Source organism: Anneissia japonica, unplaced genomic scaffold (assembly GCF_011630105.1).
Source record: "Anneissia japonica isolate Jap-2015-1 unplaced genomic scaffold, ASM1163010v1 scaffold4024_len430915_cov183, whole genome shotgun sequence".
Taxonomy (NCBI): Eukaryota; Metazoa; Echinodermata; class Crinoidea; order Comatulida; family Comatulidae; genus Anneissia; species Anneissia japonica.
In genome coordinates, this window is record NW_022726558.1 from 184,598 (window position 1) to 201,049 (window position 16,452).

At 34.6% G+C, this 16,452-nt stretch overlaps 1 protein-coding gene and 1 long non-coding RNA gene across 2 annotated transcripts in view; one reads left to right on the top strand and one right to left on the bottom strand.

Annotated features, from left to right (window-relative positions):
• Positions 1-6,175, top strand: part of LOC117113288 (probable ATP-dependent RNA helicase DHX40) — a 47,041-nt gene extending 40,866 nt beyond the window's left edge. The window contains exons 16-17 of the mRNA XM_033256589.1: positions 955-1,102; positions 5,893-6,175. Coding sequence (XP_033112480.1) covers positions 955-1,102; positions 5,893-5,993 — 249 coding nt within the window. The 3' untranslated portion in view covers positions 5,994-6,175. The remainder of the gene's footprint in view (positions 1-954; positions 1,103-5,892) is intronic.
• A 627-nt stretch (positions 6,176-6,802) lies between these two features.
• LOC117113279 lies at positions 6,803-8,053 on the bottom strand. The gene is made up of 3 exons (XR_004446174.1): positions 7,707-8,053; positions 7,349-7,401; positions 6,803-7,167 (listed from the first exon to the last, which is right to left on the bottom strand). It is a non-coding gene; the product is annotated as an uncharacterized LOC117113279 (long non-coding RNA).
• Positions 8,054-16,452: the final 8,399 nt, after the last annotated feature.

Consider the following 16,452-nt stretch of genomic DNA (forward strand, 5'->3'; position numbering starts at 1 on the left):
GGATTTATAGAGTGCATAAGGCATAAAGCTTCTATGTGCTATACCTATGGTTTGTTAAATGCTATTTAATATGATTATATGTGCCTGTAGTGTGAATCCCTTCACCACCAAGTACATGGTTGGTCTTTGTAATATATAGGGCTAAATTAATAGATCTAAATGCATAATTGTGAAAACAAAATGCTGTTTGAATAGGTTGATTTTGGTTAAAATACAAATTTGGTTAACATAAGAAATAGGTTGCAATATTACAATTTGAATGGACTTGTATAAAATGCTATGGCTGTTATGTTAATTATTATTCAAAATAACATATTTTTCAAAATTGTACACCATGTTACTTTATCAAATAAACACATTATTTCTGTATAATTGTGAGTTAATCTGGATCAGTATTAGTGATGATCAAGCATTCGAGATGTAAATGTTTATTTTTAATTATTTAAAAGCAATTAAATAATGGTTACAGAAAATTTGGCTCAGTGATAAATACAACATGAATTTATAATTACAAAGATATTTGTTACTAAGAAACATAAAACATTTCTGGGGGCCTGAGAACAGCCTCCCCCCCCCCCCCCACCTCTCCACACCTGAACAACCTGCTTACACTACCTAACCACCCTTCCCACCTTATTCTTTATTCCTACATCCACCACTATAGCCAGGTCCATGTAACCAGGCCATGAGGCAATTCCCTGCCTTTCCCTACTCTCTATCCAGCTTAAAACCCTACTCAGCTTATGGAATAGCCTCTTCTGTTTTTAAAGGGCTGTTTTCAATTCAGCTTACTTGTAATTGGGAGATAATTAAGATGTTTACACCTTACCATAGTAAGCTAAATCCCTGATATTAAAAATATTTTGTTGTCTTACAGTCTTCTTTTATTTCTCCAAAACTAATTTTTTGAATTACTGCAAGCATCACCTGCTAAACTTGTGTATATTTCATTAGATTCAGTATGAATGGGTTCGTGATCTTCTTCCACGACTACATGAACTGGATGCTTATTCTCTGAGTGGCTGCTTAGCACCAACATTTGATGATGGAAAAAAAGAGGATTTGTGTGAAGTAAAATTAGAAACATCCATACCAGAAATAAGTAAGTTCATCAATTAATGTACATTATTTTAAGAGTGCTTAAGTTATATTATATTATAGCAATGAGACAACATCTGTTGTGTTGGGATATGCAGATAATGTGTGAACAATTCTGGATCATTAAAAAGCTTAAACAAAAGAGAAACTATTTACATAATCTTTAAACCACATAAATTGCTTTGTTGAAAGGGTAAAAAAATGTATTGTTAATATTTACAAGGTATTACAATGTCTATTTATATGATATTCATAATACAGTAGAACCCCCCTGTTGTGTTTGGTGGCCGTTGCCAAAATGGATGATTCCTAGGATATTCACACAGAATAATTATCACGAAGTACTAAACGTGTTCAGCCATTTTAGGAATATTTATTAGCCTCCAATCCAGTCGTTTTACACTTACAATTAATATGAATATATTACATTACTTCCCTTTTATAAAATTTAATAGGATGTGAGATATTGTAATTACATTGTGGCTCTTTATAACTATTGAAAACAACACTACAAATAATAATTTTCTAACCTAGCTAACTCTGCATCTACTAATACTTTTCATTGTATATGGCACAAATCTAGCTTTGCAATATATATGGGTTGTACATTTTGACTCATATTAATGTGAACTTTATCTCCTGCAATACCTTTATTATCGGCCTCAAACAACTGTGCATGCTCTTTTAGCAATGCTAGTAACTGGGGAGGATTACCCTTATTTGTGCCTTTGTCATTTTGCAAACTATTTACTCTTCTGACATCTAAATCTTCAGTTATCTTTTTCCAGTCTGTGGATTGAATGATATGTGACTTGATTTCGTCATTAACATTGTGAAACTGGCATTTATCTGCCTGTTCTCTAAGCCTGACATGATAACTGTCAATGCCCTCCAGTCATTTTACACTTTCAGTTAATATGAATATATTACACCCTCCTTTGGGATACTCCTATTAAGGGGATAATTTTCGGCCGAAAAAGGAAGGTACGGTATATTATTGAGACAATTTGTTTTTGTTCTGAATGTTTCCGCTTAATAGGGGTTTAACTATTAGTACACGTGTGATTTGTTTTCATTTACGGTAAAAAAAAAAATTAAAGGCAAGACGTGATGGCTACAGTATTCCTAATAATCTCATTCTCCCTCTTGTAAGAACGTTAAGCATCTCTATATTTCTATTAATGCTATATTTAGAAATATTGTAATATGGCTAGGACCAAAGTAGTGCTATAGAACTTAAGCCTACTACAGTAATTCTAGACTAACTACTGTGGAACACAATAGGTCAGATAGTCTGCATAATATTGCGCCTCTATTAATTTCCTTATCAACCAGAATGAACCATTATTGATCATGCTTAATAGCACTACAAGTACTTTATATGAGTATTTTATGGAGTACATTAAATCTTTAATTGTTGTTGCCTAGGTTACCAAATGTAATGAAATGCATTATTTATCCTATAAAGTTAATTTATTTAGACAGTGGCCTTGTTTCATTATTAGTGAAAAGAAATAAAGGGTCATTACAGCTCAAATCAACCAGAATGAAAAGGGGAGCCTGATACCTACTGTACAATTCAAAAAGTCCTAACTTAAAAACCGCTTGGAAATTGGAGCTGAAATTTTGGATTCTTTGTTCTGACATATCAAAGTATTCTTAGAATATTTTTAAGGGAAAATCCAAGGGGAGGGGGGTGAGGGTCACAGGAGAACTTTTAAATTTCTGGCTGATTTGAGCCACAATGACCCTAAAAGAATTTTAAGAATGAATCAAATAACTGTTGTTTTGAAATTGGAAGTCTTTTCATGTTTACATTCCTTTGTGTATGGTCACAGGGGAACTTTTAAATTTCTGGCTGATTTGAGCCACAATGACCCTAAAAGAATTTTAAGAATGAATCCAATAACTGTTGTTTTGAAATTGGAAGTATTTTCACATTTACATTCCTTTGTGTATAGATAACTTGGTCTTTGATATTTTGATATCAAAGATGCAATTCAGCATAATGATGCTGCAAGTTATGGGTTTATTCTCCTACCTTTACCTTTATTAAATTAATTGTTTTGTTCAACCTGCAAAATTTCCTTGTATTATTGTTATTTGTATCATGTACTAAAATGGAGTGTAGTGAATTTCAATAGCTTAATATGTAAGGTGCTTGCCTTCTAATCCCAGAGTTTGGGTTCGATTGCTCTGACAACAGGACTTTTTCTCACAACTAAAAACAATTCCACTCCCTAAACCTGATAAGAGACTTTGCTTATAAAGCATCATCCATCTTGTAATTGGTGAGTTACTTGCAGTTGGATGCAAATAAATGGTCCTTTTTGTATTCTACATGAACAACATGAATATAAAAAGTATTAAAGAAAAGCAGTTATTTTGTTATGAATGGTACAATATAAAAGGTTTCAGCACAAGTAACAATAATATTTAACCTGTGTAGCACAATCAAAAACTGATACTGGTAAATTTCAGTCTGCTGCCCTCTATTGCTTTTGCAATCTGATAACAGAAAATATCAGTCTGTCGCCCTCTACCGTTGCTATTTATCAAACTTGTTATTGCAATCTGATAACAGAAAATATCAGTCTGTTGCCCTCTGCCTTTGCTATTTATCAAACTTTTTATAATAGTCCAGTAGAATAAGCCAATTCATAGTTTGAACCGTCTGCCTATCGACATTAACACCATATGCACACTCTGTTTTTCAACTTAAGATTTTGCCTTAATGTTTTTCTAATGCTGTAAAGGATACTGACCGCAAACATAGAGATTTTTTTACAAATGTTAGGCCTAGGCCCCTGCACATGCTACGGCATGGTTAGGTATGCATGTTCTTCGAAATGTGAACTGTGCTGCGATGTTAGGTTAAGGTTTATGAAGGATCACTTAATTTTCAAAGCATACAATCCAAGGAGAACGCTAGGATAAGTAAATAAACACTATTTTGAACAATCATATTGCCTTTCCAAGCCATTTACTCGGCCATTCCATGGCAAAACAATGTAACTTGAAATTTTCACTTTTGAAGAAAAATAAAGTTAAAGTTAACATGTTTGCAACTTGGTAATAAATTGTCATAGCCTTTTGAAATTTTACAGGATTGTATCTATATATATATTGTGATTATATGTAAAATTTTAATTACAACCATTTGTTTATTGCAAAGTTATTGCCTCGGAAACATGTCAAACTCGGTGTTGTTGCAAATAGGATATATTTTTTTGAAATTTATCACGTGTTGAGACCTGAAATTTTCACAGGTAATTCAGACATGTTTAATATACACCCAAATGATATTATCTCAAAATCAACAAAAATATCAGTTACGTCGTTTTGCCTCAGGACGGCTGTACTTTTCACGTTAACATTGGGTGGTTGTTTTTGCAACCATAACACTATCTTTTCCAATGCTATCGCACTGTAATGTTTTTCATGCATACCCAAGTTAGGTCAGGTGACCACCTGTAAACAATCATCGCTAAATCCCTCTATTGAGAACTTTGAAATCTGATAACAGAAAATATCAGTGTGCCGCCCTCTATTTTTTGATATTTATCAATCTTTACAAGTTATAATAGTATAATAAAATTTAGAGTAAATTCCACCAAAATTAAGATATTTTAGGAATTGTTAACTTGTTTATTAAGGGCTTGTATATTAAGAGCTGATATTGGTAATTATCAGTATGCCACCCTCTATTTTTTTGCTATTTTTCAAACTTTGTTTACAAGTTAAAATATTTTAGAATAAATTTCTCCAAGAGTAAAATGATTAGGAAAGTTTTATCAAACTTCATGTACACGGTATAATAGTCCAATAGAATTGAGAGTAAACTCCTCCTAAACCAAAATTAGTGAGAAATTAACTTGTTTATTAATAAAATAATATTAAGGAGCTAATGCTGGTGATTATTATGAGTACTTTGCAATCTGATAACAGGAAATATCAATCTGCTGCCCTCTATTATTTGCTATTTATCAAAGTTTATTTACAAATTATAATACTGTAGTCCTATTAAATTTAGAGTAAAGTAAGATGGTTTAGGAATTGTTTACTTGTTTAATAGTAAAATAATATTAAGAGCTGATATTGTAATGTTATTACCAGGTTGCCACCCTCTTTTTTTTGCTATTAATTAAACTTTATTTTGTAATTATCAGTCTATTCCCCCCATTTTTATTGCAATTAAGAACTTTGCAACCTGATAACAAAAAATACCAGTCTGTCTCCCTCTATTTTGTTTATGCTATTATTATTATTCAAACTTTGTTATCAATAATAGAGTAGTCTATTTTTTTTTTAAATTATTATTTTGCTATTATTAACCAAATTTTGTTAAATTTTTATAAATTGAGATTGAGTTTACAAGTTCAATAGGGCTCCCACTATTTGGTTCACTCTTTGTAGTGTCCTGTCTCATATTTGTTTGTGCTTGTTCCTTGCTGTTTCTTTTTAATTTTCTTGTTTTTTAGAGAAATAAATCCCACAAAGATTTTTCATGTTTCTCAAGCAAATACTGTTAGGTGCGCCACTAGATACTCTGAATTTCACCATTCTAAAGTTTTGAGATTGACTTAGAATCATTGCCCATAAGAAAGTTGTCTTCACTTCTTTAGTAAAGTCTCTTGCATCATCAACAGAAAATTGACCAAAAAAATATTTTCACTTGATAACTTGTAAATGACCTACTCATTTTTTTTTATTGATTTTTTAGGATTTCTTCAAATTTGTTTTGCCAAGGATTGTTAAGGTTTTAATCATATTTTGTGTTTTAATTTGCTACAGATTCAGTTCCCAAGATGAGTAAACGCAACAATGAAGACTCCGTTTCGGAAGCCAGGCTGCGATACTTTGAAAGAAAGCGAGCTCGTGCAGAAAAGAAATAAAATTAAATCAGTACCAACCAACAGTGACAACCAAGAAACGAAAAATGTTCTGTGAGACTTGGAGTTGAAAGCATTTATTTTCATCAGAAAATAAAAAATAGTTTTTAAATGAAATATGTAATGTAATTTTTCTAATGTATTTATTTTTGTAAATAAACTTTACAGAAGTGCCAGAATATAAATGAAATGTTGTTATTTTATCATCATCATCTGCATTTCCCATCCACTTGTGCCCAGGATTGCTTCGAACAAAAGCAGGCTTTATTATTGTGAATAATAATAATAACAATAAGCTTACTGCCGTATATTTGAGGGCTTAGAGCCAGAAATGCCTATGTCCAAAAATCATATTTTGAGAAAAATAAGTTTCAATATTTCATTATATCTAAAATATCAAATATTAGATCCAAAACAACAATATTCCAGAATTATGTTAGACAATGGCTATGTTCTCACACGGCAGCTAATGGTTAGCAGGATCCGGATCCTGCTAACCGTTAGTTGCCGTGCATCCATATGAGAAAATCCCGATCCGGATACCAAGAATATGATGATCGAATCACTAGCCAATAAAAAACTGGAAATTGTAAATTCGATTGGTTGATGATAGAAACGTGTTCACTTGCTAACCGATAGCACTGGCTAACCATTAGCGGTATCCGGATACTGCTAACGATTAGCGCTAACCGGTCGGGCGTTCTCACACAGGCTCCAATAAGTGCCAATCTCGAACAAGCCCATCAGCGCTTTTTTCAGATACTTATAGTCTATAAATGTCGCTATGCTTAATGAGAATAAGATAATTGCAACAAGTGAGTTTAATAAGTAAGTCAGAGAGTAGCGATGTTGACACAAGTCTCTTGCTACCTGTTTGAACTCTTTAGGATAACCTTATTTAATGAACAAATGAATGATAAAAAATTCACTGGTGAGACTTGGCAGCAACAGGTCTAATGTGCCATTACTAAACCATTTTAATTCATAGTATAAATTCATAATGTTAACCTTAACTTCTCAACACTCATTCTCAACAGATATTTCTACATTTGCCATCATTTTGTATATTTAAATGTCCATGAAAGTCAACAAGATGTACAGTTTGGTACCGGTTCTGCAACCATTCCTGAAAGATTCTTTAGCAAGAACTCCACTTCTTTCAGCAACATTTATCTGACTTGTAAAAAAAGATGGACTTAAAATTATTACAGATATACCAAAACATAAACACAGAATATCTATACTTAACCCACACAATTTAAAAAATCAGTGTGTTCTTTCATTCACAAACTTATTCTTTACTCTATATAATATCAAATTATTTCCATTTGCAATAATTGTATTAACTTTATACTTACTGAAACATAGTCGGTTTTATGTTCAGTTTCACCCATCTCACAATGGTTTTATTCTGTAGTTAAACATATAACAAGATAATAATTAACAAAGCTCACATTGATAAATCTATGAAACATATGAATATATATTCGTAGGAAGGTCAACTCTCTGGCAGCACTTGCGTCTCCCCTGTCCGTTCACGTTTATGCATAGCATTACTACAGTAATATAGGTCTTAACTTTAACATGATAATTAACAGCTTAAGCCAAAGCTAATTAGGTCGTTGCAAACGCCAAAGCATATAACACTGAATCAAAGAATCATAATATAACAATAAAATGATCTCTAAATATCTCATTATGATGAATTTAACTTACTTCAATTTACGCATCGTGATCTGGTTACTAGGCGATCTACTACTTCGATCTACAGCCGCCCCCAAATTTACATGTAAGTTTGCATATTATAATTATGAAGTTAACACAGATTAACAATATTCAACAATAATCCTATAAACATAACATTATCAGTTCAATAGCCGCTAGAAGTAACATTAGCGGGCACGTTTTATTCAGTGATCACTGGTTCATCCTTCTCTTCCGGCAACTTGACAAGCTTTGCCACTGGTCGTCGGTACAGCGTGCCACGGACACAAACATCAACCAATCCTACTCTGCCATCCCGGCCAGGGAACACTTCAGTGACCAATCCAACGGGCCACTGTGCTCGAGGTAATAACTTATCTGCAATAAGCACAACATCACCAACTGTTAAGTTTTTTGATTCCTTATACCACTAGTCTGAAGGCCGGGTAGGTAGGCCTAATAAGTTATGAAGTGTTTCCAAAAATGATCAAACACCTGGCCATGGCACCATCTCTTACGTCCAAGCAATTCAGTCTCTGGATCGTATCTACCCATTAGTAGGATGTTCGGGTGATTGGATTCACATCTCTGACACATAACCTAATGGTTTGGAATTCTAGATCCCTTCCACCTCAATCAATACTGTCCGCAGTACTGCTTTGGTTACGCTCTGAGCTCCCAGAGCAACACGGAGAGCATGTTTGACACTCTTAATCTCTCTCTCCCATGTACCCCCAAAGTAGGGGGCTAATGACGGGTTGAACTTAAAGCACACTCTTTGGTCTGCAAGTTGTGTCTGTAATTCTGTACTCATAGTATGGAATGCCTGCTGGAGCTCCTTATCTCCTCCTTTGAAATTAGTGCCACAGTCGGAGAGGATTTCATGTGGTTTCCCCCTTTGGGCTACGAAACGTCGCAATGACATCAAGAAGGAATCTACGTCGATACTTTCTAGTAGATCCAAGTGCATTGAACGAGTTGTGATACATTTATATATGATGCCCCACCTCTTCTCACTCTTTCTTCCTATCTTTACTGTCATAGGACCAAAACCAGGGGCGGATCCAGCCTGCCAGAAAAGGGGGGGGCGCAGCCTGCGAGTGAAGCGAGCAGCCTTAGGCTGGGGGCCAGGGGGCCGCCTAGGGCGGCCCTGGCGAGGTCCCCTGGTGGGGGTGGAAGGGGGCGAAGCCCCCTTGAAGCCCAGCACATTTGAGGAATATGAGTTTGCATTAAGTCAATTTTGACTATCTAGCATGGTAATTTTCAGTAACAAATAAAAAAAAATAGGTGCATGTCTTTTAAAAGAAATTTTAATATTCAGGGTAGCCGCAATATGCAACTATAAAATGTGTCATTAAAATAATAATTCATCTACTCAAAGCTTTGAAAATTCAAGGTTTTCCCCTCTTGAAAACGGTCAGGTAAATTTTTCTCGTCTTTTTTTAAGTGTGTTTACATACATAAACAAATTGAGTAATTGCATACGATTTTTTTTCCATGAATCAATAAATTCCAAAAAAGAAAGGGGGGTCCGGGTTTTTCCCCGGGAAAATTTTGATTCTTAGAAGGCGGGAAATAAGCTTTCCCGACTTCTGAGGTGTCTTTTAATTACTTTTTATTTCTTCAAAATTCAATTTTTTCCCCTCTTGAAAATGATTTAATGAATCAATGAATTCCGAAGGAAAAGGGTGTCCGGGTTACCCCGGAAATATTTCGATTTCTAGAATGCGGGAAATGAGCTTTCCTGACTTCTGAAATGTCTTTTAAATGACTTTTTAAGTCCTTCAATTAAGGTTTTTCCCTCTTGAAAACGGTCAGGTAAATTTTTCTCATGTCTTATTTTATGCGTGTATACATACATAAATAAATGAGTAGTTGCACGCCTATTCTTTTTTCCATGAATCGATAAATCCTAAAAAAAGAAAGGGTGGTCCGGGGATTATCCCCTGGGAAAATTTTGATTCCTAGATGGCAGGAAATAAGCTTTCCCGACACTGGAAGTGTGTTTTAATGACGTTCTTCAAAATTCTAATTTTCTTATTGTAACATTGTAACATAAAGGAAAAAAAAAAAAAAAAAAATCAGCTCACAGGTCCTGAAAAGTTAGGTCTAGAATCTTTTTTAATTTTTTTTTTGTTGGCCAAGGGAGGGGTCAGGACGCACGACCCCCTCCCCCAGATCCGCCAATGTGAATCGCGAGAAAATTTAACTCGGTTGAGGACTGGATAAAAATTCTCTTTCCCATCCTTCGCCTCCTTCCCTCTTTCATTTCTTGCATTTCTTTCCAATCTAAACACTGTGGGTGAAAGTTTTTTTCCCAAAAAAATAGGGGGAGGGGCGTACGCCCCTTACATCTAATCCCCATTCTAATATTTAACAAAGGGCCCAGAAATCAATTAAGCCAATCAGCTGTTGAATGTATAGGTCTCAAGTCACTCACCCCAATGGCAATAAATCGTGCCTACCCTAGTATAGGCCTAGCCTAGTCTAGATGAGACCCTAGCGCCCCGCCTAGGGCCTAGGCTAGCCTACCTACAGTATTGAAGATCACCAGTGTTTAATTATGAATATAAAAGTTCTATTGAATTAAAGTACTGTATATTGAATTAAAATGTTCTACCAGATTGAACGATCAAACTATCATCTGTTGAGAGAGATAACGTTACATGCCATCCTGTAATGTTGGTGAATGTCTAGGGGATCATCTTAATAATTCAACACTCACCGCATGTGGGAGAGCTGAAAACAAGCTACAGGGTACTTTTGGGCTGTGATACCTTCTGTGCAGGGATCGTCTAAAAAATTCCGGTTTTTTTTTTTAACTTTATTTAAAGAAAATGTTTTTTCTTGCTAATTTTTCACTAGACAACCGGGCAACATGAGTCTAAATGGGCTAGCCCGGAGCGGGGGTTTTTTTTTTCTTTGCGATGTAAGGTGGTGGGGGGCCGTCCCTAAATCCGCCCCTGGACTTGATTAACTGGTTCGGTGGTGGACCCTACATTGTAGGCGAGGTCACTAAAACCAAAGATACTAAAACTACCTTTCCATACCCAATTGAGGGCGCTACACGAGTTGCTCTATTTTACACTTTCTATAGGCCTACTACAATTGCAAATAATTCTACTACTTAAATAGTTTCTAACTTAAATATGGGGAGTTATAATAACATTTCAGTTGCAGGGGACTATATGTTATTTGGACAAACATCATTCTTGAGACCAGAATTGGAAGAAGATATATAAATTTCATTAAAGGTCAGAATGTCATTTCTGGTCATTTTCCAAGGAAAGTTGTAAATAGAGCGAATATACATATATTCTGAACAGTTTGAGACCAAAATCAAGTCGCTATGGATAGAAACTATTTCATTAACAAAGGTCATCTCCGGTCACTTTCTCAGGAAAGTCTTCAATGGAGATACAGAAATTTCATTATAACTTCAAAGATCAGAAATGACATTTCCAGTCATTTTCCGGTACGCGATTTTTTTTCAGAGCGAATTGAGGCTACGTTTCAGACTTGGAGATAAAGCAAGCCTGAGGAATTTGCATAATGAGCCGTAACCATGAGGAACCGTGTTTCAAAACATTGCTCGCGAAACGTACGTACGCTCGCTCACAGCGTACGTAATTAAATGCTGATTGGTCATTTTGTTACCCGGAAATCAGTGCAAGACCCCACCAGATGTGTATAAGAGACAGCCTATAAACATAACATTATCAGTTCAATAGCCGCTTTAAGTAACCGGTGGCTCGCCAGGCCTTGTTACTATAGGAACACAGCCCGCTTGAGATAAGCCACCTAGTTCAGACTGGTAGGTGGATAAACCCGGTGAGAGCCGGGTTATCCACCTAGTCTGAACTAGCTAGGCCATAAACTTATATTGGATTTATTCGGTGTAAAGAAGAGCACCAAGAATAGCCCTTGAAAATCTAGAAGAAGACTTATTTCCAGTGGGGTCCTTCTGGTTGTGATTGGGCAGTACACCGGGAGAGACAATCCCCTACTCTTTTCCGAAGAGTGTACTGCGTTCTTTAACGTGCACGGGCCATAAGTGCACACATAACAGGCCCTCAGCACTCTAGCTGAAACACAGGGAGAGTGCTATTGTTACTTGTGTTTCAGCACTCTATCTCTCTTACAAACAATTTGACACCACAAACCAAGTTTTTGTGATAGGCGACGGTTGCTCTATTTCTGGTCTCAAATTGTTCAGAATAAGTTTATAATGACACTTTATTTCAATTTAGCAGCCATTTTAAAATTCAAGATGGCTGACATTCAAAACTTGCAACTTGTTTGTATTGTCTGGGACCTATCAAACACCTAAATAGGTGAGACCTTCATCAAACCCCGGCGGGACTTGTTTTGAACGTTTGTTTCAGTAATTTAATTATGACATACCGGTACTTCAGTTATGAAATAAATTTAATAAGCCTGCCTATGGTGTAGACCATCCCATGGCCATGAATTGATGGGAGACTATAGGCATTGTCTCTGAAGCAGGGATACGTCATTCCATAAGACTCAGGCCCGTAGGCAGGTGGGGGAGGGGGGTTGCAGAGGGTCCACTTTTTAAAACCTATGATTTCACAAAATCGTTCCTAATTATCACAAACATGCATTGCATTATATATTTGCCAGCTTATCTAACCGTTGATTTTTAATAATGTTTTATGAAATTTGTTAGTAATTGAGATCGTCTCCGGTGATTGCAGATTGATCTATATGAAGAGTGTTAACTATAGGCCTGTAGATGTATGGCCTACAGGACATAATAACGTTACTTTTTCAGGTCCCAAAAACACCAAAATTAATGAAAATTTTAATGAAATGAATTATGTGTTTAAGAAATCTATTATGTAAGACCCTTAAAATGCTACTTTGTCGCTTATCTCACAACCCCCCACCCCCCTCCTCAGGCCTCTTCCCCTGGACCAACAAATTTCAAAAAGTCCACTTTTTAAAACCTCTTATTTCACTAAAACCGTTCAAATTATCGCGAAATGACATACGGTAGTAGGACCTGCATTCCGTTTTTCCCCGCTCTTCTACCCGTTGATTTTTAATAATGTGCTACGAAATCTGTTGGAAATTATCAGCTCCAATCCAGTGATTGTGACGACGGGTTGGCGACGCTATCTCAAAATCGGGGGTGCGCTCTCCCCCCCCCCCCACCCCACGTTCTTTTGTCTTTGTTTCTTGTGGTTCAAAAGCGCCTTGAGACGGTTTTCTGTGGAAGGCTCATATAAGTATATGACCATTGACCATTGTAGGCCTATAGATGTAAAGGACATGAAAAAAGAAAAATCATAATTAAAGTTTGTCTGAGAGTGCCATTTCCGGCCACTTTGAAGTGCCATAATCATAAATTTTCTTCCCTCAGCCCCACCATGGTATTTACCATCTGTCTGTGAAAGTTTCTCCCTTCACCCCACCCTATCTTTTTCTCCTGCTTTACTGTAGGTCCCTAGACGATGCTCAAATGAATGAAAATTTAAATAGGATATTACAAATTATGGATTTTAGAAATCCATTAAAAAAGGCCCTCAAAATGCTAATTTGTCAGAGCTTCCAGAAGATTCGCCTCACCCTCACGGGGACCCCTAGGCAGTCGCCCATCGTAATGTCCACTTCGGTTGCAAGACGCACCTCAGTCCCCATCGAAAATCCTGCCTACGGGCCTGTAAGATAACCCAAATCACACCTCTCCTTCCCCATGACTGCCAGAAAAACGGAAACTAATGTTTTCTCTTCATTCTTATTTATGATCATAAATGTTGTCATGTGACAGCTTAGTAACAATACCAGTTTTTCTCTTTGTTACAAATACATTTTTGTAATCGTTTTATTTGGTCTTTACGAGAGGTGGGCTGGTGGTCGCTCGTAGTAATGATGAAGGTGGTCATAATGAGTGCGTCTAACACAGACTGACGTCACATTATAGTTGAATCTGGAAATGAAAATGTGTGAATTTCTGCCACAAACCCAACTCTATGAGGGTTAATACACTTTTTAATCGGCTAAATTGTGAACCAATGACTTTTTACTGTAGGCTACAGTCCAAAATCCTCGATTGTCGTAGCGTGGTTTCGTCAGAGGAGAAAATATGGATATGGTAAATCCTTCGATTTACTGCTTTTTAAGTTTTAATGAGACTAAAACAATCGGACCTACGTTAAATACTTTATTTATGATGGAGCTAAAAATGTAAGGGGAATGTTTCAGTTCTTAATCAATTGATGTCTGTATTTAGTCATTCGCCATTACAGTATATTTAATTGCATTACTTCCGATCTTAAATCATCAGGGTATTTTACCTTTAGAGAGACGCATAGAGTTCTGTAAGTGCAAGATGTGTATTAGGAGAAGACTTATTTCTACCAACTGACCACCTGGCTGAGAAGACCTCAAACCTGTGCAGATGTTAAAGCTGTAGAATATGCTATAGTGGTGTTAATTTTTGTACAAGTATTATTGATATTGATGATATCAACGATTAGCTGCTTAATGCTCAGTCACTTGACTTACCCAAAACAATAATACAAATAACATTTATAATATTAAATTAAGATTCAATTTTAATTGTCCAATATGTCAATAGACTTTTTCGGGTCATTGAAATTTATTAAAAAAATAAAAAATTATACAAAAAATGGTAAGTGAAATACTAAAACAAGAATAACTCCAAACATAAGATAAAATAATGCAGTACTGTAATTTATAAAATTTATTAATCATAAAATAATAAAGTTGATGTTAATTGGATACAAATAAAATACTAAAAAATATACACATTATCAGTTTGCTGTGTTTCAATCATTACAAAAATACAGTATATGAAAGTTCTCCTGTATATGGTAATTTACACTCTTCTTTGGATATTTCAAAATCATAATCTGTTTTGAAAAATGAATAATCATAAGCAAAAATCATAACCATAGGTTGGCGTGTTCTTTTGGAATTTTTGGTTCATTCATGCCATAGCATCCACTCTCTTCCAATTCAGCCTCTCACAATTACTATTGCTAAATGTGATTGATTTGTTGACTGGTTTGAGATCTCATTTGTTTGATCCATGTGTAGGCATTTTGGTCTTCCTGTTTCCTTTTGCTTTTTTGATAATTATGATCTTTAGTTTGAATGCTTTTTTTTGGCAATCCCAGCAGTGTTCTAGCCTTCTTTTGAGAAATCACACTACACAGCAGAAACAAGTAAGTTCTATATCAAGTGAACACAAGGTGTTACAAAAACTCTGATCAAAACTGAGTCATATATATATAATTATATAGTTTATTTCAAATTATGTAATAGATAAATTGTACATAATTACCTAAGTTGTATAAATTTAAAAAAAATAAATTTTTTTCATTGTTATAGGACAATTGTTATCCATGTCATATCTACAACACCTACCAATGTCAAAGATCTACTCGTGTTTTCGATATCCGTGAGTATCATGCAGATATAAGAAATTATGTCAGAAGGCTGCCATATTGGATATCAAAATATTTGGTTTTTTTTCCATATTTACATATGTAAAGTACCAGCACTGTGAATCAAGATTGTGTATGTATAATTAGGGATATCATGCAATCATCATGATATCATAACTATAAGACCTGCCTATGGCAGTAAACTAACACCATTTAGAAAGAAGTCCGACAACTGCTACGTTGGATTTCAGAATGATTGCCAATTAAGAAAGGTACATGAAAGAAATTGAAATTTAAAAGGAATAACAAATTGGTAATCAATCAAAAGTAATGAAAATAAAAAAATAAGCAAATAACTGCTTTGTATGGTATGAGAGCAAGTGCAGAGGGAGAGAGATAGATGCAGATATTAAACATCGTTTATATTAAAGCTAGTTTTAGCATAAATGAAATCATGTAAACATAAATTAAATATTACATTCAAGTAAATGGTGTGAAGACACTAATATTAAATAGACCTCATGTCTATGAGATGGCTAATTATCATTTTCAAATGATATAGACATATGTAAATATTTAAAGGGAAAGAAACGGAAAAGAAATTTAAAGAAAGGAAAAGAAAGAACAGAAAGGAAAAACCGGAAAGGGAAAAGAAATAAAAAAGAATACAAAATGAGTATAATGGAGAAAGTTTAGCATAAATGATTGATTGATTGATTGATTGATTTTATTCAGTGCCATTACATACAAAAAAATACAAAGCAAACAAAAACAGGGAAGACAAGGACAAGATACCAAGAATGACCCAAGAAAGGTAAAAAAGAAACCTTATTTCCGTTATTTTAACAAGTGAATACAAAACACAAAATTAAAAAAACAGCAGGATAAAAAACAGGAAAACTGAACAAAGAGGGGAAAAATGAACTATAAAAGAAAGAAGTGTTAAAATTCAAATTGAAAGAATAAAACCATAAAAAGAGTTCGACAAGTTAAAAAATTTGAAAGCTAATAAAGATTTAAAGAATTAGACAAGTTAAACATTTTCAAGAGTAACAACTTCAAAACTGAATAGGATTAAAATAATAAAAAAGTTACCATTAAGCAAACTTTTAGATATTATAAAATTAAAGAGTTTAAAATTGTTAAGATTAAAATGATAAAAATGTTACCAGCTTAAGCAAATACACTTGGATACCATTTAAAATGAAATTAAATATCACATTCAAGTTAATGGTATGAAGACAATAATATCGAATATAATATATATATATATATGTATATATATATATGTATATATATATATATATATATATATATATATA